At 35.9% G+C, this 24,015-nt stretch overlaps 2 protein-coding genes, 2 long non-coding RNA genes and 1 other non-coding gene across 5 annotated transcripts in view; 2 read left to right on the forward strand and 3 right to left on the reverse strand.

The window, feature by feature from the left end:
• The window catches only part of LOC109834653 (carnosine N-methyltransferase-like), an 18,112-nt gene extending 9,780 nt beyond the window's left edge, over nucleotides 1-8,332 (forward strand). The window contains exons 2-13 of the mRNA XM_020402682.1: nucleotides 952-1,020; nucleotides 2,778-2,822; nucleotides 2,943-3,022; nucleotides 3,700-3,764; nucleotides 3,853-3,919; nucleotides 4,060-4,173; nucleotides 5,341-5,414; nucleotides 6,987-7,084; nucleotides 7,390-7,449; nucleotides 7,553-7,621; nucleotides 7,718-7,771; nucleotides 8,032-8,332. Coding sequence (XP_020258271.1) covers nucleotides 952-1,020; nucleotides 2,778-2,822; nucleotides 2,943-3,022; nucleotides 3,700-3,764; nucleotides 3,853-3,919; nucleotides 4,060-4,173; nucleotides 5,341-5,414; nucleotides 6,987-7,084; nucleotides 7,390-7,449; nucleotides 7,553-7,621; nucleotides 7,718-7,771; nucleotides 8,032-8,082 — 846 coding nt within the window. The 3' untranslated portion in view covers nucleotides 8,083-8,332. The remainder of the gene's footprint in view (nucleotides 1-951; nucleotides 1,021-2,777; nucleotides 2,823-2,942; nucleotides 3,023-3,699; nucleotides 3,765-3,852; nucleotides 3,920-4,059; nucleotides 4,174-5,340; nucleotides 5,415-6,986; nucleotides 7,085-7,389; nucleotides 7,450-7,552; nucleotides 7,622-7,717; nucleotides 7,772-8,031) is intronic.
• LOC109833092 lies at nucleotides 12,423-12,760 on the forward strand. The gene is made up of 2 exons (XR_002245088.1): nucleotides 12,423-12,477; nucleotides 12,581-12,760. It is a non-coding gene; the product is annotated as an uncharacterized LOC109833092 (long non-coding RNA).
• On the reverse strand, nucleotides 13,135-14,441 carry LOC109833091. Its single transcript, XR_002245087.1, has 2 exons — nucleotides 14,207-14,441; nucleotides 13,135-13,542 (listed from the first exon to the last, which is right to left on the reverse strand). It is a non-coding gene; the product is annotated as an uncharacterized LOC109833091 (long non-coding RNA).
• Nucleotides 20,811-22,389, reverse strand: LOC109833093. The gene is made up of 2 exons (XM_020400644.1): nucleotides 22,009-22,389; nucleotides 20,811-21,972 (listed from the first exon to the last, which is right to left on the reverse strand). Exons 1-2 carry the CDS (start codon nucleotides 22,217-22,219, stop codon nucleotides 20,990-20,992), a joined length of 1,194 nt encoding a protein of 397 aa, XP_020256233.1. The 5' UTR covers nucleotides 22,220-22,389; the 3' UTR covers nucleotides 20,811-20,989.
• TRNAD-GUC lies at nucleotides 22,546-22,617 on the reverse strand. The gene has a single exon. It is a non-coding gene; the product is annotated as a tRNA-Asp (tRNA).

The raw sequence follows: 24,015 nt of genomic DNA on the forward strand, positions 1-24,015 counted from the left end.
TGTTGTTGCTTGATTGGCTTTTGCTTTTACATCACTGTTTAATTTGTAATAAGTGGATTGTGCTTTTGTCTTTGTATTGTCTGTCAGTTAACATTTGCTGTTAGGAAACCTCTAGGCTTTACTCATTTATGCTGTCATATACTGATTCAAACCTCAGGGTCAAAATCTTGCCTTGAGCTTGATTTTCATATAGGTTCTCTGCTTTGTTAATGAAATTTATGTCTATGAAGCACACATTGTTTGCAACACTTTACAGGCAGACATCAATATTACTTTATTCATGCGCTGTGCTGATTGTGTATCACTTCTGATGCATAGTTTGATGGCATGGTAACATTCATACACACAGAAGAACAATTTCAAATTTCTTTTAAATGCTGAAATGTTGAAAAGAATGTAAGCGAAAATGTAATGGAAATTACTAATTGTATAAAAAAGAACTCTCTTTATGTTATTTAATGATTATAGGAAAAAGAAATATAATCAGTCAAAATCAAAAAGTACAAGTAAAAGGGAACATCTTAAATTTTTTAAACTAGTGTCAATATATTAAATTAATGACAATAGATAACTTGAGAAGTAAACTGCATTACAACTTAACAAGTACTAAGCAGCCAAAAGAAACAACTTACAGTTTGTAGCCATATTAAATGGATTATGCATCTACACTATCAAAGCCTGCACACGCCTTTATGCACCTACATAGTCAAAACCCTACAGTAAGTATGTTGTTCACTGTTTATATTTATGGTTCTGGTTCGTCTATAGGGCCTGACCGCGTTATGTACCTGCGTAAGCCCTATTTCTTCCAGCTACATGCTGTTATGTTGCCTTACTCTTTTCCTTGCATGAAAGCGTTATCTGTTTATGCATGTCTTATGTTATCTGATTATACATGTCTTGTATCAAATCACTTTTTCTATTTTCTTTTCTTTTGACTATTCGTTTTAGGTAACTTCACCACATGATTGGCTTGATCCATCGTTACAGTTGCATGTTCCTCTAGTTGATGTCGACAAGGTATGATTTCTGTGTTGTACATCAATTTTTAGTTTGTATATGTTGTGGTGTAAGAGTGCACTTAGGTTTTGCTTAATCTTTTCTTCTGCTTAAAGTAATTCTTGTAGGATGATTATCATTACTTGTTCCTGCCAAAATAGGCATGGGTCAAAAGCTCGATTCTAAAATGAGAACGGAAGGCTGTTCAAATTTTAGGACTTGCTGTCAACCATGGGTAAAGCCTCCCCACTTGGTGCTGAATTCTCTGCAAACTCAATGCTTTAAGATCTTTTGCCATAGAATTCTTGAAATGCATTGGAGCATAAATGCTGATATTGTCACACAGTTTTAATTCCCGTACAACTCTGAAGAGTGAAGATTAGGAATATAAAAAGAAAGGGAGGGGCAATTTGCTATGGGAAATAGTGATGTTGGCCAATGTGATTCAGTCTATGACTCCAGCCAAGCAGACAAATTGATATTGCTTATATCTCTAGTAGTTTCTATTTCCTCATGTTATTGCTTACACAAAGACGTGGTTGTACATGCATGTATCCTTTCTCACTGTTCTGTCCAATTTAAGGCTGCTATGTGTCACATGGTTAAATTATTGTATAACTACGAAAAAAAGGAATATAAAAGAAAGGGGAAGATGATAAGATATGGTGTAGGAGAAAGTGACATCGGGCAGTGTAATTCAGTCTTTGGCTCCAGCCGAAGAGACACTCTGCTATTGTTTTTTGTTCTAATAGTTTCTTTTTTCCTTTTGCTTTTATGTACATAAACATGTGCATATTCACGCATATATCCTTCCTCACTGTTCTGTCCAAATTTAAAGCTCATAATGGCCATAAACCACACAAATGCAACCCTTGTCAATTGGTGGCTGCCGTCACCATCACGTCACATATTTCCAATTTCTCTGTTCTGCTTCCTTGTCAGATGGAGTGCCACCTCCAGCCATTTGCTTGCCGGCACCCAAGCCAACTGAGTGGCTACCCTCCTTCATCTATCCCTTCGGTTGTCTTTTCTCTTTCATTACTTCTTGTCCATCATCAGGGACAGAGGTAGGGTAAGGGGCGGGCTGTCTTTCCATAACCATAGGTGGCGACATATAATTAATAGAACTCCTGTCTGAACGAGTGGTGATTCCTCATTGGGATTGATGTGGCATGTTTAGTATGGTGTAATCTGTCTCATCTGTTATCGGAGCCCTCTTCATGCAAACGTAAGCCGGGTTTGTACAAAGTGGTACTGGATGAGATTTAGCAAGCAGGAGTAACAGTAGGTTTACTGCACTGACAAAGGACATGCATACGACAAGGATCTAAGATGTGAAACAAGATCAAGACTTGAAATGTCAGGCTGAAGTCTACGATATGGCATGTTCCACATGGCGTTATTTTCCTCCATTTCGTCCACTAGGGGCAGGAAGCAGCAGAACTTGGTTTTGGACCCAAATATCATCAATCAACAGATTTCTTTTAATTATGAAATCAACCTCATGGATTATGTATGGCATTAAATTGCATACTTTTGATAATGGCTTCATAAGTGTTACTTCTAAATTGGTTTTGCAGCACTCTAATTAGATGCTGAAGCTTCACTTCATCAGCTTGATTTTGTAGCCTATTGTTATGTTTGTAACACATGTACTTTAACCTATTGGTACATGATTCATGGTAATTGGTTTAGATTGTAGTAACCATGTAATTTTGGACCTTTGCTAAGCTCAGCAAATGTCAAAGATTTCTGATTTTCTTTTCTTTTTATATCAGGTAAGGTGCATTATAAGGAACATAGTAAGAGACTGGGCACCGGAGGTATGTATACATCCTTAATGACTTTTAAAATGGTTTGCATTATTTTCTGACCCTGACAGTCCTTTAAACTTTGCCTCTAGTTCCTAAAATTACCTGTGCTGTTAATTATCGTTTCTGCAGGGTCAAAAAGAACGTGATCAGTGCTACAAGCCTATCCTTGACGAGCTCGATCGCTTATTCCCTAACCGAAGTAAAGAAAGGTAGTCTTTCTATATGCAGAAATAAAAATAAATCCTTAGCCCTGTAAGTAGACAGGATAGTTATTTTATTGCTTGTACAATATGCTTATACACACATACAAAAGTTATGGATTATGCTAGTGGACACTAGAAAAGAGGGGGAAAAAGAAGCACACGTCTTTTTAAGCATGGATCTAATTGCAAAGTATGCTTAGTCTAATAAGTTCCAGAGTGTTGAGAAGCTATGAAAAAAATAAAATAATATGTGTGCCAAACTGTTTGTGAGAATTGTTCTTATTATCTTGGTTCCATTATCTGTAATATGTTTAATTTGAGAATGTAAAACTAGGTCAAGCCCGATGTTGTCGATGAATAGGACCTTGCTAGAATGTGCCCAACCATGAATTTTGAGCTATTGTCCCTTCCCTAGATTTAGCTGTAATGCCCTGTGAACTGGACATTGTTGTTTAAATAAATGCAAACTTGGGCCTCAATCCACAGGATTTTACTTTTGAAAACTAGTTTTTCATTTAAGCTTATTAATTTCTAAGCACCATATTTTTTGTTCTATTCTTAAATTTCTTTGGCATTCTGGATATATGATTACTGTCAGTATCTAATATTTTATGAGGTATAAGCTAGAATCCCTGCATTTTTATGTTGGATTAAAGTGTAATTTTTAAATCCTTGCCTTTTAGGCCTCCATGTTGTTTAGTCCCTGGTGCTGGACTTGGGAGATTGGCATTAGAGATCTCCTGTCTTGGTATGCAGATATATCCTTTGGTTAACTTTCCTCATTTTAGTTGTTGACATTTACATCTTCTTTCTCCTCGCACAATTACATGGACCAGGTTTTGCTAGTCAGGGAAATGAGTTCTCCTATTACATGATGATCTGCTCGAGTTTCATTCTTAATCAGTAAGCAAGCTATCTCTTTGCTTAGTGGACTGCATCTCTTTTTCCCTTCTGAAAAGTTATTACTTTGGTTTTTGATTTGATTGCTTTCATATTCTTACGGGGATGCAACTTCTGCAAACTTTTATTGATATTTTTATCAGCACCGAAGTTGCTGGTGAATGGACTATTTATCCTTGGATTCATAGCAATTGTAATTCTTTGTCAGACGATGACCAACTTCGGCCTGTTTCATTTCCAGATATCCATCCTGCAAGGTATTTGGTGTTTAAGAGCATTCTTTCATCTTCGTCTTATATGTGTATATACATGTGCATATGTGCGCGTCTCTGCATGCATGCATGCCTACATACATACACACATGAACACTCAGAGTCGCACGCACAAACACAAAAGACACATTTTATTCAACTGTGTTTTTTATCCTTTCTAACAGCGTGCAAAGCTAGTTATTCCTAGAAGTTTACCCTTTCAAAAACGTTAATACATGGTGACCATTCCTTACATTAGATCATCAGCCTTCATCCCCAACTTTTGGGGTCAACTACATGAATTATATTCTTTTGTTCATTTCTATTTCGAGCCATCTCTTCCATCAAGTTAGCTATTATCATATTGCTTTTAATTGCTTCCAACCAAGTTCTTTTAGGTTTCATCTAGCTTTTTTTGCCCCATTAGCTATATAGAAGTATAGAACATTACTACTACTCCTGACTGGTGCATTTAGTGACCTCCATTATTCATTGACAAACCATCTCAATTGATTCTCTATCATTTTATCTTCGATAAGTGCAACTTCTAATCGCCTAGAATGCATTCATTCTCATTACTGCTAAACTCATTTTCTTTAGAGATATTTCTTCATCGCGCAACATCCTTATCGATAAAGCGTTGTCGGTCTTATACTATCATGTAGAATTTTTACTTCAATCTCATAGGTATTCTACAGTCACATAGGATCCAGAAGCACTTCTGCATTTTCATCGCTTGATTTATTTTGATTAACAGCATTGTCCTCAATTTCATTGCAATTTCAGCTATGTAATATTGTATATAAGTCATGGAAAAGAAGGATGTAATCTGGAACTAATATCAACTCATAGCTTTTTCATATATAAGATACAATTCATTTCTTAAGTGGTGGACCTTACCTGAGAGGGACAGGAGTTATTGAGTTAATTAGATGTCTGTTAGAACTTCAGGATAATGAGAGTAGAGAGGCATGCTCTTACATGTTAGCTTTGTTGGTTATTTTCTTGAGTTCAGTAATTTGCAGTTCTATGTCTTGCTTATTCAACTTCGTCATTATTGATGTTATTATCATGTTCTTAGATTTCATCAACATTTATTACTATCCACAAGTATTAACAAGAAATGACATATTAATATTACTAATTTATCTGTTGCGTTTACTACAAATATAGTGCAGGAATTACTGAAGGGTTTTCAATGTGTGGTGGTGACTTTGTTGAGGTGTATAGTGATGAAAGTCAAGAAGGTAATTATTTAAATTATTAGGCATAGCAGAAAAGTAGTAATTATTTGCACCTCATATGATCAATCTTCATAAAAAAATCATTCTTCATAATACTATATCGAAACCATCAGTTCAAATGATCCATTCTGGCAGAGAACAGTTCATGGCGTTGACATAAATAAGAGCAAACTAGAGCAGCTGCAGGATAGGTATATACAAGTAATGGGAGATTCATTTGATTGATTGATTCTAGGTGATATATGATTTTGGAATAAGAATGATATACTAAAATTGGGAGCTGAAATGGACAAAATGAGCCTTCATAATTAGGGTGGATTTTGGATTAGAGCGCAACACACACACACTTGCACACATACTCATGTATATAATCATGTTTAGAGGAGAGATCTGTGCAGCTGTGCTGCTATTCTATTGTTGGGCTGAAAACTAAGTGAAAAACCTTTAAGATGATGCAAAAGGTTAAACTATTGGCCCAGATGGATTAGCTGGTGGTAGTAAGCAATAATAGAAAATAGTTATTGTGGTCTCCCAGCCAATTTTATATTAGCATTTAAGTCAAATTAGTTTTAAAATGCACTTTATAGTCATTTAAATGTTCATCATTTTTGGTGATGTTGATGCTATGAATCTTTATTAACATTATGGCGCATGGAGGAAATAAACACAATATTTGGTCTGGCTATTAACAAGAAAATCATCCATGCTATTTACTCTCGTGGTAATGTCCAAGTGATAAAATATGCAATAATGTTATTTAGGGAAGAGAGTTTTTTGGTGAGTGTATAAACACATGAGACAAGATCGTCTAGCAGTAATCTACCATGATTGTCAGCTGATCTGTGTTATATGTATATAAGTTGTGGTGCAACTGAGCAGATAAAGAACCCGAATTTCCAGTGTAATAAAGAGCTCAGAAGTGTTGTTCTTCAAGCATGGATGGTATCAGGTTATACCAGTAGGTATTTGGGCTACTTGTTACTGTCCTGTCATAACCATGCAGCAGCAGCAGCAGCGGACTTCAAAGTTCAAACGTTATCATCCTGTAGGAACAGCTATGAAGCATGCATTCATATTTTGAACACACACGCATGAGGAAGAATTATTTGAAAAAATGATCATGATTATATTGTAGAAAAATTTAAATGATAAAAGCATTAATATTCAATTTTTAAGAGATGTTTTCCCCCTATTTTACACCAGACTGGTTGCTGATGTTAGTTCCAGGAGAAATTGGCACTTGAGTCACTACTTATAGGTGACCAAATGCACTATTGTATATACTGTGCATAATTTTTTCTTTTAATGTTGTCCCTGTTGAATAATCTCATCAAGGTGCAGTGACATTGTTTACTTTTGGAGCTAGCTGAAGGATACCTTAGCCTGCAATTTACAGTTATATGATATAAATCCTGTTTAATCTGGCGGTAAATGTTTCAGTCTCTTGTGTAACAAAAGTTTGTAAAATTACATTCATTGACTTTCTTGCTGGAGTTTCTAATAAGCTCGTACTCTTATCTTTATCATTATTGTGGTTCAAGCTTCACCTATCACCATAATAATTGTGTCTTGCAGCTTCTTGGGATGTGGTTGTGACTTGCTTCTTTCTGGATACGGCACATAACATTGTTGAATACATTGAAATAATATCAAAGATTCTCAAAGACGGAGGAGTAAGTTCTTTCTTCCCTTCTGGTTTTTCATTAGAGTTATTCTACATTTTCTTCGAGAGATGAATGCAAAGATGTACCTGCTGGGATTTCCTCCCAGTCTCTTAGCCACAATTATAGAAAAAAATGACGTTGGTTAACTGGACGTGTTCTCTAGTGTATTCCTTTCTTCTTGCCATTATCGTTGAAATTATTAACTGGTAATTATTATGTGCACCTTATTTTTCAGTTGTTTCAATGCAGACGTCTGTAAGAGCAAGTTCTCTTTTATTCAGTTAATAACACGTCTTATCATTCCAAACTGATAGGTCTGGATAAATTTGGGCCCCCTACTTTATCATTTTGCGGACACTTATGGGCCAGAAGATGTATGTATAGCTCATTACTGTTAATTCCTCTATACTGATATCAGATGGTGACAACGTTTCCTATATTTTCCCTCACTGAGTTGTATTTTGTTTTGACTTGCAGGAGATGTCCATTGAGCTAAGTTTAGAAGATGTTAAGAAGATAGCTTCCAATTACGGATTTGAATTGGAGGTAACGCTGATAAATTTTTCTAGCATCTGCTTGTGGTTAAAATAAGTGTCGTATTTTTCTTATTTATTCTGTTTTCTTACTTTATGTGGATGACAGAAGGAGAAAATGATTGAAACAACCTATACTGCAAATCCTCGAGCCATGATGCAAGTAAGTTTCCATATTGTATATCATATTCAGTGCATTGTGTTTGTTGGTGGTGAAATACAAGGAAAATTGTGTTCTTTAATTTTGTGCTAGAACAACTTCAAACTAAATAATGTCACTCCTAGGTATTGTGATTGCAGGCGAAGCTTTGTAGACTTAGTTGAGATTATTTGGCATACTATGGTTTTCTTCATATCAAGGCAAATATAATTTATTCATTGTTTTTAGACCTGACATTTAACATATGGTTAATTTTATTGCAGAATCATTATTTTGCAGCCTTTTGGACGATGAAAAAGAAACAAAGGACATAAAACTATTCGTGTTCCATAAGCGTTCTTTTCAGTGCCAACAAAGGTGCGGTGATGTTGTTCTGGACATGATTGTTGTTCTAATTGAACTAGTTAATGTGAGAACAGGTGAGGTTGAATGTTTTCAAAATGGTTTCTTTAGGTTTCTTCATGGTGTAGTTAGATAAATGAGATGGAAAATCTTGAACCTAATGTATTCTAAGTGAAGGGAGAAGATGGGATGAAGTTCTTGTTGAACTTTGCTGCTGGAGATTGCTGAAGTCATCAAATGGTGGTAAAGGGTGTAGTATTTGCAAGATTTTCAAGCTCCAAGCGGTTCCTTCACAAGAAAAATACACAAGTTAAAGAATCAAGTTAATAAATTCCTATTTTAGCACTCTCCCCGGCAACGGCGCCAAAAACTTGATGCGGCATAATTATGTACCAAAATTGCAAGTGCACAATTTATCAAGTTATAGTATAAAAAATATCGATCCCACGAGGAAGGTGATTTTAAGAGATTATTAGAAATGATTCTTATATTTTGTGCATGACAATTAGGAATAAAGAATAAGTGTGATTTTGTTGAGTGATTGTTATGAATATATGCAAAAGATAATAAATTGAATTTTAGAGGAGAGAAGGAAGAATTAAAGAATAAATGAAATCACAAGGCAAGAAAGATGAATGAATAAAATCAAGAAATAAAACCAAGAATGAAAAGAAAATTTAAGAAAGTCAAGATGGAGGATTCAAAAGAAGTAAGAAATCTAGAATATAATCCACTAACCAATTTCAATTACAAAATATAAACTATTCTCTTTTTATCATATTTCAACTTAGATTTATTAAGCATAGATTATCAAACCATTTAAGGAAAGTGTAACCTATCAAATTATCATCTAAGTTAAAATTACTATTCATGATAAGAACAACAACATGATAATAATCCTAGAATTCATAAGCATAACCTATCAAACCATTTAAGATAAGCATAGATTATCAAATTCTTCTTCTACCGATTAGTTCTCTAGTTGATTATCCTAACATGAATATTTTAAGTACAAGAGAATAATTCATACAATATAAAGGAAATTAGACTAGTTTCATATAATTCTAAACTTCCTACAAGAATTAAATTCACATCTTTAAGAAATAAAAACAAGAAAAAGAACTAATTACAAAATTAAAAAGAAAAGAAAAATCTAAACTATGAACAAGAAATAAATCTAATTACAAAGAAAATAAAAATCTAAACTACAAAATAAATTGCAGAAATTAAATGCAAGAAAAATAAATCTACTCTACAAATTAAAGTGCAAAAAGAAATAAAAAGACAAGAAAATAAATCTACACTACAAGCATGAATTTAAATCTAACTAATAAGCAATAATAAAGAAATTACTAAAAAGAAATAAAAGAGAAAAGAAATGCAAACCTTCAAATTGCTCTTCATCTCCATCCTCATCATTCAACAAGAGGAGAAAGAACAAATTTAAAGAGGAAAAAATTATTTTTATTAATTGCAACTAAAGTTACAATTTTTGGAAGGCCTTCTCAATTAAGAGTAGCCCTCCTCTCCAAAAGGAGTTTACAAAATTTTCACACCTCTAACCCCTCACTCTCTACCCCTATTTATAGTAATCTTCAATGAATATGAGCCATTGGATTTGTCTTGAGCCCCAAGCAACAATCTCCACCTTTGATTTATTTGATTTTCAAAAGAAATCCAATGTCCATTAAGTTTTGATTTTCCAAATTAAATTTGCAGCCCACATTATATCCGGTCCTCTTTTCATTTGCACCAAAGTCTTCATTTGATTTTTTTTTTTTAGAATGCAAATCCATCTCCAGCAGCCCATTCTCATGATTTTCCTCCATCCAAATTGATTTTCAAATCATCCAAGTCCGGCCCATTAGAGTTTGAACAAGTCCGGCCCAATTTGAATTTCCATTTGATTTTCAAAACCAAAAGTCCAAGCAAGCCCAAGCAAGTCCGACCCACTTGTTTGCAGCAATGAATTTTTCATTTGATTTTTTTTTTAAACAAATCCGGTCCATGTGAGAGTTCCAAGGTTCGGTCCTGTAGCAGTTTAAAAATATATTATTTTTTTAAAATATATTATTTTTTTAAAATATATTATTATTTTTAAAAAAATCATTTTTTAAAAATATTTTATGAGTTGCATATGTTAAGTTATAAGCATAATCAAACAGCTGCAACTATAAGTTGCAAAATTTAAATTTTAAACCAAACAATTGCAACTGTAGTTGCATGTAAGAAGAGTTGCAACGTCTCAGTTGCATGCAAGTGACACTTGCATTGCAACTCCAGTTGCAAACAACCAAACGCCACCTTAATGTAGGAGCTCAAGTAAGGCTGTCCTTTTTTTTGGAAAACTGTAGCAATTACTTGTTCTACAGTAGAATCTACTAATGTTAATAACAATGTTTTTAATTAATATAGCTTGTCCAAAATCTCAATACGCTATCAGAATCCGATAATTTGTTCTATTAGCTTTGGTCGTAGAACCTCTGTACGATCTAAAATCTCATAGAAAATCATCCAGTTCGTCTTAAGATTTCCAGAACTTGCTCTAGCGCTAGAGGTATGCTTCAATAAACCAAGGATTTTCACATAAAAACTACTTTTTGCCCAAACTGTTACTGACCACATTTATTATGTTTTTATTGTAAATCATCTTAGTTTATTACATATTTTTAATGTCACACCTTTATTCCTATTCAGTCCAAGTTTTTTTAAAATATCCACTTTGCCCCCTCTCCTCCTCCTCCCTTTCCTCCTCTTTCTGTTACTCATCAGTTGTTTCAGTTGAAGTTAAAACAAGTATAACAAAATGGGAGTACCTCAACATCATTTGAGCTCGACTCGGAAATTATCCTGAAATTCAATTACAGTTTGTCTTACCTAACGACGTCCAAGAAATCTACGGAATCCATTAAATCCGCAACTCATGTTTGATGATTCCGAATGATGTTATATAGTAAATCACCAGAGCTAAGTTCAATTTACACCTAGTCTGTACTAAGCAGTGAAAGATAATAGACTACAAGGGAAGTTAGAAAGGGTTCAGCGAAGAGAGCATAATGACAGAGAACTAAAGACAATCCTATAAGATCGCTCCCTAGTATACAAGGAAGAAAAATAACTCTTGCAATGGTACATAACATGGGAAAGAACAAAGCCCAACACGTCACAACAAGATAACCTTGCTAAAACTATATTACCTAATTGTATAAAAGCTGTATGGACATTTTTGATAACCTTGCTAAAACTATATTACCTAATTGTATAAAAGCTGTATGGACATTTTTCTTCCCATTTTGTCCTATCCACAAGCCTTTGCAAGCCCTATCCAATTGTGAACTGGGATCCTGATGGTATTATTAGGCAAAAGGTTTGACAAGCCTCTGTTTTGCAAGCCCTATCCAATTGTGAACTGGGATCCTGATGGTATTATTAGGCAAAAGGTTTGGCAAAATTTGGCCTCCCTGTTCATTAATCTTTCCCCTATTTTGCCCTCTGCTCTTTTCTCTCTGCTTCTTAGACTGTAGGGTATTTTGGGAAAGAAATCTTCAACCTCTCTCTTTTTTGCTTTTCCTCCTCTTCCACTGTGAGGGGATGGGAGCGGCATGGCTTCCTTGTTTCGTTATCTGATAGTAAAGGCCCTCGCAGATTCGATGGGAAGCGGGGGGTGGGGTGGGTGGGGGGGGATTGATGGCTAAGATGCTTTTGTGTTTGGTATCAACAATCCAAAGTTTCTCAGTGAGGTGAAAAATCTGCATATTTCTCTCTCTGTTTTTTTTTTTACTTTCTTCGAGGATTTGATTCCTTCTTATTATTTTCTCATTTAAGAAAATTTGGAATCTGAGGTTCAATTTTGGGTTTCACAACTCTAGATTCGCTTCAAGAACCGGTACTTTCCCTCTTTTTCCTATATCAGGAACATGAAAGTTTTGATTGTTCTGTTCTATAATTTTCCTTCAATTCATATTCATTTAGTTTTATGATACATATAGAATACAGGGTACTATTGTTGTTTAAACCGTATTAATATTTCTAACTCTCTTGATGTGAAATTATTGACCACCTCATGTTTAGTTCATTGACATGCGAAATTTTTACTGTGGTTGTTTCAGGTGATTGCCGCCAATCTGAATAGACACAGTCGGTGTGTCTCTTGGTTCATGAGTCTCTTTACGTAGTTCAAGACATGTATTCTCAGAAATGTTATAGGAGTTGCAGAAGCTCCAAACTACTTGCATAATTAATAGTTGTACAAGACATGTATTCTCAGAAATGTTAAAAATGTTAAGTCTTCAAATATTCTTCTCAATCATGGTTCCACTTTCACTGCATCGGTAGGTGGCTCAAGACCAGGCAAGTGTGCCCTTTAGGTCAGTAACACATCTAAATCATTTTTATTTTATGAAATATCTTTAATCTCTAAATGTTTTCGTATATATTTTTACTTGATCTTTTCCTCCTGCAAACATGCAGACAACAGCGAGTGGGAGTTCCAGAAATATGGCCACTAGATTTTGGAGGTCAAAGCGTTTACAATTTCATGCATCTTTCTAAAACTGCATTTAGCCTAATGAGGACTGGAAGTTGTAATGAAACACGAATATTGGAATTTCTGAGAATGAAGGATATCATTATAATTTTCCGTTGCTTTGACGTCTTTCCAGCAAAATATTCTGATTGCTTTTGATCCATGCATCACAATGCCAATGTCATGAGTTCAATTTTTTTTTGGTGGATGTGTATTGTCAGATGAAGATGATGTCACCAAGCAAATTGCAAGGGAATTGGTCCTGATTGATAAAAAAAATGAACAAGGTAGTTCTCTACGTATCATAACGAGTAATAAGCTAATGTATCAATTTCGCAGGACAGAATGTAAAACAATAACAAACCTGCGTAATACACCTGGACTTAATAGTGCAGCTGAAACTGCACTATTAAACAAAGCACAAAATTCATCCATAACTTAAAACCATTACCAGTGCAAATTTGACAAACACGTGCTCCTTCATAGGAAATGCAGACTATTGGCAAAAGTGAAGCTCATTGAATCAAAGAGCAACACCAAAGAATTTCATTGAATTAAAAGGTTACATATTTACTTTTACACATACAAGTCCTAACTGTTTTCTCGCTGAATTTTCTACAGATGTGCTTAACTTCTTCTCAACTTATCTGACCTTTCCTGTTTTCGCTGCAAATAATATAACATATCTCTTGCTTTACATTGCTAAAAGGCATCAGCTCTTCGGAGGATGTGTGATGCGAACATTATTACATTGAGATTACAGGCAACTTCATCTTCCTATTGATAGGTACAATGTGAATGCAGGTGTTTGCAGATGATGATGATTCTGCCTCCAAGCTCCTCTTCTGCACTATTTGAATCAATTGTTGGGTTTGACATGCTCCAGTAATTCTTCCTGCTTCAAAGCCTGCATCATTAAATGATGATTGATTCTCTCTCTCTCTCTCTCTTATTGTTTAGAAGATTAAAAGCATCATGCAAACACAACGCAAAAGAAAATAATCTACCTGGTTGTTTTGTTACAATGAGGACCAATGTACAAAGGGTGAATTAAGGAGGACAATCACTCAAAATTAAGTTGACTCCTTTAAAAAAATAAATTTTAATAATTCTAATAATTCTAAACTACATCAAACTTTTAGCAAATAAAACTTAGGTTGATTCCTTTAAAAAAATAAAAATAATAAAAAAACTATCATTAACTAGATTGAATTAAGGGGAACAATCACTCAAATGTTTTTTCTTAGCTCTCTCCATCTTCTCCGAAATCATATTTAATTACTTAAAGAAGGTAAATGATTCGGCTAGCAATCAACTACTCATAATAGATGCTAATACACTTCCACAAAAACCTGGGATGACAAGAGACAGATCTCCAATACAACAATAATGGAGGATTCAGACTCTTCTCTTTCTGAAAGCAATTCAAATGCATTTATCACACCACATCAATTAAAAAAATTATCTTTCTCCACTCATTTTGAGGGTCCATGTTTATGGCTGCATTTTTTTTGAGTAACCGGGAGGAGATGCTTAGGGACTTCACTGATTGGAAAAATTAGAAGATGTACCTGAGGATGCCGAGAGATGATCCTCTTGATCAAACCCAAGACTGAGATTTTGGGGATGACGAGGGCGCCGACGGTGAGGTCTGGGACGGCGAAGAGATCCGCGGAGATCGGGGATTTTGGGGATTTTTGGCGGAGATCGGCGAAGAGATCGGCGGTGAGGTCTGGGATTTTGGGGAAGGAGGGGGATGACGAAGGATGCAGGAGTGGGATTTTGGGAATTAATCACTTTTGGGATACGAAGCTCTATTAGGAAAGACAACTAGAGATTTGTGATTTTTTACATCTAGGCCCTTTAATTTTTTGTAAATTAAACGCTCTAAAATCTGTTATTTCTATAAATGAATGTTAGCGAATGAGAACATGACACATGGCGCCAGCGTAGGAAATTTCCTACGCTGGCAGCTCACCTCCCGTTTTCTCATATATATATATATATATATATAGAAAGGAGAGAGAGAGGAGAGAGAGAGCAGAGGAGAGAGAATAATGGAGTAGCTGGCAGCTCATCTGTCGCTCGTGAGCTGCACGTGTATGACATGTGGAGTCCCTTTACTAAGTCACATTTCGGTGTGGGGCTCACATGTCATAGCACTTAAAAGCTTACGGGGATGAGGTTGGAGTGGTACAAACATCAGCCTCGCATTATTCTTATAATAATATATATATTAGTATATATATATATATATAGTATATATATATATATATATATATATAATATATATAGTATATTATTTCTGACAAGCCTTGGCCATTTCGACTATCAGATTTTTAACAGATGAGTATGGATGGGCTGTCCTACTGTTTGGACTTTCCAGTTGTTTCTTTTCAGTGGCCATGTCTATTTAATATGTGGCACATATATATATGTATATATATATATATATATATATAGAGAGAGAATTATGGAGAACCTTGGTACTAAGTTCTTTCATATTTGCCACGCAACTTGATTGTTCCAGTAAAGGGACAAAGGGAGACTTTCAGATCATCAACGGAGAGCAAACTCGACGCGAGCATTCGAGGGAGACACTCCATCGCCACCGTGAAGAACCCAGAATTAAACAAAGGAGAGGATTTATATTGATCATCTTCTCTTTTGTAATCGGAAATTCAAACTGTAATCAATAAGAGATCGAGAGAGTTGTAAACATTCTTTTTCTAAGCAGTTAGAGGGAATAAATAAAATTCAATTCTTTTATTTTCTTATTACAAAATTTCCACCAAACACTTTTCTAATATTAATCTTCCTAATCTTTCTTATTTTGAAATTAAAGTCTCCAATTCTTATGTTTTGAAATTAGTCCTTGAAATTTTAAATGTTTTTAAATTTAGTATGCTAAATATTTATATTTTAAAATTTGTTTCTGACATCTTTTAAATCTTTTAAAATGAAATCTCCATGGTTAACTTTTAACTAGAGGGGCTAATTTGTAAATAGAGTTAAAAGATTTCTAAGGTTAATTTTACTCTGTAAATATTTGGGAGACTAATTTCAAAACATTTAAAGATTCTGGTGACTAATTTTAAGATATTAAGATTTAGGGGTCATAATTTTCTAACGGGTGCCCTTGGGCCCGTTAACGTGGATCAAATTCAAAAATATCGAATTATTTGCAATGTTCAAATTAATACGGCTTAATATCATCGATGTTTCTCTTTCTTCCAATATAGCTTCTCTCTCTAGCCTCTACTCTTCACAATTTGCTGTAATTGTTAGGTTATTTACACTTTGATACTTTAAAATTTAATTCATTTTAAAGTTTGGTACCACATTTGTTTTTCCCCAATTAATACCACAAAGCTCAATAAAATTGAATTTTGATACATTTCTTTTTGCCCCAAAATATCCTAAAGTTTAACAATAATTTAAATTGACACCCCAAAATTTTTTTACAAGTTTGGGACATCGGAGTTAATTTTTTTTAATTTTAGGGTATTAAAGTTAAAAAACAAAGTAAAGTTGGGGGTATTTTATTGGAAAAGAATATTAAAGGATATCAAAGTTAAAAATGAGATTTAAATACATAATAAAGTAAACATGAAGAAGAATCAATTTTAGCAAGTATGATGACATTTAAAGCACTTACGGAAAGAGAGAAGAAACATGAGGAAAAGAGAGAATCATTGATTGTATTCAAATCAAAACTATTAGAAATATTTCTGTATTTGTGGTATTTAATTCACATTAACGGTTGTCCAAGAGCACCCATTAGAAAAACTCTTTCGGAAAAAACCCTTTCAGATGAAAGATTAGGGGGATTAATATCAAGAAAACCCAATATACTACTTAACACTGATTATAATTCTAAGCTATAATAATGTTGATTCTTTTGACATGCGGATATTAGAAAGGGCTCATACATAACATCAAGTGCTAGGAATACAGTATTTGCATCAACCTGACGTCGCTATGATTTAATTTCCGCAGAAAATGGAAAGATAATATAATTAAAAATCATGCTTGTTTTGTTTAATTTAGTTGACTGGATTACTATGTTGCTAATCCATCCTTTTTTCTAAAAAAAATCAGGCTTGTTCCCCTTAAAATGTTTGAAATCGCAATCATTCACAGAGAGACAAAATGCAACACTGTTTGCAACCATGCGGGTGGATGTTGATGGGCAGATAAAGCAGGCACATGTGACATGTGCTTGGGCTTGGCCCAATCTATCGACCTAGTGGTGGGCCCAACATTATTATCTTAAATATTCGAAGTATTACCTTCCTTCCACGCGCCTTCATTACGAAAAAAAAAGTGCTGCTATGGGGACTCAAAATATAGGACCAATGGAGGGGACATGTGAGGTGTTCCCTCCCTATTGCATAATGAGTTGGCATGGCCAACTCATTATGCAATAGGGAGGGGACACGTCACCTGTCTCCTCCATTGGTCCCATATTTTGGGTCCTTAAAAAAAGGGAAATTTGTTCCGCCTTACCCCTTTTTTCTTGAAGTCTCATTTTATCTCATAAACAATTGAAGTCAGCCCTTTACCAATAACTATTTCCAGTCTCATCCAATTTCTTAAACTTTCAGTTTTCTCTCAGTGGATTCAAATCACCCACACAGAAATAATCAAAAAGTGGTTATTAGGTAATGAATGTGATAGCTAGTAGAGTAAGCATAGACGAATTTAATAGTCTACGTGTTAATGTGGGACGGTGAAATAGTCATTAAGGTAACCAGGAGACGGAGTTTTGAGTTTAGGGATACTAAAAATTGTTTGGGATGTAAGTAAGAGACAATATTAAAGTTTTTGTTCACGAAGGGTTTATCCTAAGAAAACCTACCCCCGTCCCCTTGCACTTAGGGTTGGGCGTGGGCCAGGTTGACCCGTGGGCTAACCCAGCCCAGCCTGCCATGTGCCACGATCCAGCTTGACCCGTAGTGGGTCGAGCCTGATATACTCGGGTCACGGGCCGGGCTAGGTCTAGCCCAAACCAGGGACCAGAGAAATAGGGCTGGTCTACTATTGACCTGACCACCATGACCTAGCCCAACCCGGTCCAATCCACCATTGATCCGTCTCGATGCAGAAGAACAGTCACAAGAGCAGCAAAGAAGACATTTCTTAAAGAATTTGACAAATATAACTTAGAGGAATTCGGCTCTTTGAACAATAATGATTAACATATTTTTTCCTATTGTATTTGTAATTTAAATTTAAACTAGAGAATAGTTATTAACTTCCCGAGAAAACGTAGGTCTTCATTCGAAGTTTGAACCACATATATTTGCGTTTGTGATGTTTTCTATGTGATGTTTATGTTTATGCGTGTGTATATTATTTTAAATAAAGAGTGAAATAGGAAAAAAAATAATTTAAATATAATTTAATAGGTATTAATACAATTTAGAAATTAGAAATGAAAAAATTAGAAAAATGTTGAAAAAAAATCATAGGCCGACCCACGACCCATGGACCAGGCCCAACTCGGCCAACCCCTCGGTTGGTCGTGGGCCGGGCTGGGTCCAATCCCAGACCCAGGATCAGAGAACTAGGCCCGGCCTACTCTGCCCCGGGCTAGCCAGGGTCAGACCCGACCCGACATTGAACCCGGTGAGCCGGGTCATGGGCCTGAACCGGCCCAGCCCACCCCACACCCACCGCTACTTGCACTTTTGCATCCATGAGATCTACTAGATTTTACAGTGCAACGAAAGATCCATGTAAACGAAATAGTTTATTTATCAATTGTGACTTTTTGTTTAGTTGCAAGGAATACATCTAGTTGCCAATGTATAGTTGTAAAGAAACGTTATAGTTAGTTACTCGAGTGATAATGATTAGAGGAGGGGGATTGTGATACGTTTTATATCCAAATTCTGTGATTAAATACTGTCACTGAGGTTAAGCTTATTGGTGAAATAGAAGATGGATACTGAATTTTCTTGGTTAAAGCGTGATTTGCAATTAACTTCTGTATCAAGTGAATTTAGCTCATGCTGTAATAACATTTATTTTCTCTTGTATAAGATTGTAGCATCCAACTTTTTCAACCATCAAATAAGTTTATTTTTCCAAGTTTATTAATCAGTTAAGGAATTTTTTTTAAAACAACTAATTTTGAAGGCTATGCATGCAAAACATCAAAGGCCTCTACGAAAATTACCATTATTATCCCTAAAAAAAGCCAGTATTTTATTATATATAAACATAACATCAAGCGTAGCTGAGTAGGTATGAAAGTACTCTCAAAAGGATGTTATTTAGCAAATTCATATTTGAATTAATGCAAATTTAGCATACATACATGTATAATAATAAACATCAATAGACAATACCAGGTGAAGCCCTTTGAAATTATGCTATAGAAACTGCAGTTCCTCTGGATTCCCAGGATTCTGTTTTTTACAGTGAGAGCTCTGGCAAAAACTTGAGCCTCCTGCTACTATTTATAACAGGGCCACAACTGCCTACTTTAAGGAACAACGAGATAAGAGGCAGACACAAAGCATATAATAAGACTCAACCACCTTCATAATTCTCATTCTAAGGACAAGTATTTTTTTTAATATATATTTTGAGTTAATTGCACGTAGCACCCCCGCAGTATCGTTGTTTTGCACTAACTATCCATCTAGTTTCATTGTTGCAAGTAGACCCCTGGGTTTAATTTATCTGACTCTTTAACCCTTGGCAAAATTTTGACATTAGTGAGGGTCTATCTACAACAACGAAACTGCAAATGCAGTAAGTGCGAAACGACAAAACTACAGGGGGTATATGTGCAATTAACCCTCTTCTTCACGAGACCGAGAGTCAACATCATACCACCTCATCCTGCTGTCTTACAAGCATATAGAATCCTTCATTGCAGGACCACTTCATTATAATATCTTTACAAAAGTTCTTCAGTCCACACAAGAAGACACGAAGAATTTATCAGGATTGGAATACGAAGGCATACCGACACTAGGCAAGTCAACATAAAGAATTTATCAGAATTTTTTGTGTGAACATCTGCCACTGCAATCGCGATTGTGATTCGTACAAGTTCATTGCACGTGTTTGTTTCGTTACAACTACAATTACAAATTGAGCAATTTTTTAACCCACTAAAAATAACTTACAATAATCTGGACATGACTCTTTTTTTTCTCATATACGTACTCGCCCGCCGCCCCCCAAATACAGATGCAAACAAAGTGCATGCACAGGTTACAGTGAAACAAATAATATTGAAATTCATGTTAAGAGCAACCACTTGTGTATAATGAAATGAAATAAGTCATCGTCCAACTGAATAATGAGTTTTTTTCCCTCTCCACGGGAAGCTTTGAAACGTGACGGACGATACGAAATGTCAAAAACCTGAAGTGCCAATTGAAATTCACGGTAAGTGGACACAGATGGAATTTCATTTTGAATATATCATATATCAGCCGAAATATCAGAAATTTTTCTTAAAATAAAAAAATGCTATAAACTTATAAATATCATTGTGGGCTGCTGTAAAACCCGATATATCGACCAATATTTTATACACCGGATCATAGATTGCATAATATCTGTGAACTTTGATGCGCAAGTAGAAATTGATTCTTCATCAACAAACAACTACATTTTTATCCCCACATTTGGATCCTCGATGATGAATTTTACTCCTACTTCGTTATGCTGAGGGAAGTTGATCATTATCCTATCCTTCTTAAAGGCTCCTATCAAGATCTCTTGCGCATAAAGTTGTCCTCCTTTCCCCGTTACTTAAAATCTTATCACTTAGTGATTAGCGTATGTAATGGTCCACTAGAACATGAACAAAGCATCTAAAACCACTCTCTCATTTTATCCTCAATTGGAGCATGCTCCAACTTTTCTTATCCTATCCCTAATGCTTACTCGTCCATCATGACATTCTCATTTTTGCTCAGCACATTCTTCTGTTCATCTTGTTTCTTAATTGCCCAATATTCTGACACAAAGCATTGTAGGTCATATAGTTGTCAATGTAGAATTTCTTCTTCCACTTATGTTCCAAAGCAATTCTGCTGTCCCGGTAATAAGACCACCCTCCCATGTCCCCTAAACTTTAACAGTAACCAACAAAGGCACCTAGAAAGCATAACGTCAAGCAAACAACCATCAACAAGAGACATATCAAAGTGAATTGCAAGCAAGAAACTATAAAATTTGATTAACAGTTTTGTTATGCATACCTTCACCATTTCACACCTCCAACATCCTGAGCATTGACAAGTAAACAAATCTTGTTACATGTAAAAGGCCTCCTTCCCTAATTAAGGAGCCACAAACATTATTAAAAAAAAAACCGAGCAAAATCATCGCACGAATCTATCTGTTGACACCATCTTCCATTTCACCAACATTGCTCCAGCGCTTACAGAAAGGAGACACCAAGCTATAGTCAAGAACAATGCAAAACCTTTACCTCCTAAAAGACCCGAAAGAAGTACAATACAAAATACATATTTCCACCACCTTTTCAATTTAACTTCACAAACATCATCTCCGATGTCATTAGAATTAATGTCCTCTGTGTCTATTTCAACGACTTCATTGCAATCTTGAAAGCTTAAAAAATCTTCATCAACAGACTCCTTACCATCATCATCATCATCATTACTTTCTTCTTCTTCTTCTGTAAGTATTTCATTGCAAATTCTACTATCATTTGAAGATGGACTTGAGTTATTCTCGTTCTTTTTCATGCGATTTTTTCTCCTGAAAAGCTTTTTGAACAGCCTCTTCCTCTCGGGCTTTAGTGAACTGCCCAGATCTTGGTTTTCGATGACACTCTCAGCTGCAACAAATACCCTGCGATCTTCAGGATTACCCAAATTTCTCTCCGTTTGCGGAGGATTCAGATGATTCTTGGGCTCAATTTCTCTTATCGGAGAAACCAACTCTCTTTCTCTCAAATCAAAACCCTCAATGACAGTTTTCAAATCATCACTCCTCGAATCCAAACACTCAGAACGCTGATGATCATCAACTTCAACTTCTCTAGTGGGAGAAACTAATCCCCTTCCTCTCAAATCGAATCTCTCAACTGCATTCCTCTCCACAAAATCCAACTTCAACAATCTCACCCCAATCAACTCAATAACCAAAACACCAAAGGCCAAAATCGTAATTCCGGCAACGACCCACTTCCTCCCGAACGCCAAAACCACCAAAGCCGCCACCTTTACCATCAAAAACCCTAGCCCTAACCCGTCCCCTCTCCTCCTCATTGGAACCCTAACCTCCTTATCAATTTCATTGGGGGTTTCAACCGCCGTGACCAGGCGGTCGACGGAACCATCGGATTCCGCCGTGACCAGGCGGTCGACGGAACCATCGGATTCCGATCGTACGGCGGCGGTGGATGCCGCATCGATCTCGGAGGCGTTCGAGGGTTTCCTCCTTTTTTGGAATTTAGCACGATTTTTGACGACCAGATCAGCTAGGGAGGTCGGAAACCCGGTTTGGACGACGAGAGAAGAACCGGTTCGTTTGGATCGGAGGCGGGAGATGAAGCGGGCGAGTCGCTCTCTCTTCGACGGCATCGCCCGGCGTCGGAGATCATGGAGAGATGGGGGTTGAATTTGAAAGGGTTCGGAGTTTGAGGGAGGAAAGAAAAGTAGTGGCGGAGGAAAAGAGGGGGAGTTGTGTAAATAATTGTTGTTTGTTGGACTTGTTCGCTTTGGGAGTTTAACACGTGAAGGAAGTGAAAGTGACAGAAAGGAGGTTGATGGTTTGTCGGATATCTGGAGGGGGTAGTGCAGAGAGCACCACGTTCTAATCAGAACTGTTTCAAATTATTCTCAGAAAAAGAAAATCCCAACCTGGTATTTTTTTTTTAAGAAAAAGAGAAGTCAAAAATAATCTATGTCGCCGTTGCCGGGGATCGAACCCGGGTCACCCGCGTGACAGGCGGAAATACTCACCACTATACTACAACGACTTTGTTGAACAATCCCCCGGTAATATACCTATAAACGTAAAATAAAATTTCGCGCGTATCTCCATAAGATAGATCTCCGGCCTCCGAGTTTTAAGTGTTGAGCTGCGGAGTTACAAAGATCTCCATCCCAATTCCCAAGTACGTTCTTGCTTTGATCAATATCAGAGCCATAAAATTGGAAAATTTTTCAGTACCTAACATGTCACGTGTGCTTGGCCTCGTTTATTTTCAGGTTTCCGAAGATCAGGGATCTGACATGCATAGACGGCCATCAGAATAAATAACCATCGTTTGAGCATATACGCCCAAGTCCCATCAAACTGATGGCTTTAGCAATTGGTTGTGGCCAAGACCAAGTATCAGTGAACCATATAATCAACCAGTTACTTCACTGTGTTGCTCAAAGCAAAATAATAGCAAATAAAATTCTTCGTCACATTCCACTGCAGCAAAAAGAAACAGAAGGCATCATACTTTCGGCACATAAAAAACATGCATGTCTCGCTAGAGGTAAAACTCTAGAATTTCGAACCTTGCATCGAATCCCTCTGGAAAATGTAATGCTTGATCACATTCCGTTAGGGTACCAAAAACACAATAGATCATACTTTCAGCACATGTAACCCTGTCTTCGTATAACAGAGTCTATATATGATACAACTCCAGAGCTAAAACTCTAGAACATTGAGTTGAACATTGAATCCCTTTGAATATTGTTGCTTGTAAGAAGTTCATGTAGGAGATCAAATATATCCATTCAGAATTTCATTTTTAAGTTCCGATTTTTTAAAATTAGATTAATAGTATACACATGTTGGATACTATTAATAGTATCATAGTTATTTTATTCCTAAGGCGTAACAAGCATAGTTGTGCCTTGTGTGACATGACTTTGCTTGCCCCTTTTCTCATAATAAAGTAAGGGCTACCTTTGTCATTTGGATTCATGATATTTAATTAATCTCCTCAAAATCTCATGAGATACTTGGTACCAAGCACAAGTTTTTATGCTTGGTAGTGAGGTGTCATATTCCCCTCCACTCATTAAAATCGGGACCCACATTTATATGGGTTGGGGAGTGGTTGAGAATTAGAACGAGTGGATGTGAATATGTCACCTCACTACCAAGCATAAAATTTGTGCTTGTTTTGTGCTTGGTACCAAGCATACCCATTTCTCTCTCTCTCTCTCTCTCTCTCTCTATATATATATATACACTTGCAGCGTAGGAAATTTCCTACGCTGCCAGCTCACCTCCCGTTTTCTCATATATATATATATGTTCTAAAGACAAATATACAAATAGTTGTTATGGTTTGTAGGTATAGATAAAAATACTTGGGTTTGTAGGTATAGATAAAAATACTTGGGTTTAAACATAAATGGGGGAAAGACCC

Source organism: Asparagus officinalis, chromosome 3 (assembly GCF_001876935.1).
Source record: "Asparagus officinalis chromosome 3, Aspof.V1, whole genome shotgun sequence".
Taxonomy (NCBI): Eukaryota; Viridiplantae; Streptophyta; class Magnoliopsida; order Asparagales; family Asparagaceae; genus Asparagus; species Asparagus officinalis.

Bases quoted from the DNA above. Each gene is read 5' to 3' on its own strand.
- LOC109833093 (XM_020400644.1), bottom strand. From the start codon at position 22,219: ATGCCGTCGAAGAGAGAGCGACTCGCCCGCTTCATCTCCCGCCTCCGA. The intron at 21,973-22,008 runs GTTCCGTCGACC...CGGAATCCGATG, and splicing joins CGTACGATCGGAATCCGATG to GTTCCGTCGACCGCCTGGTC.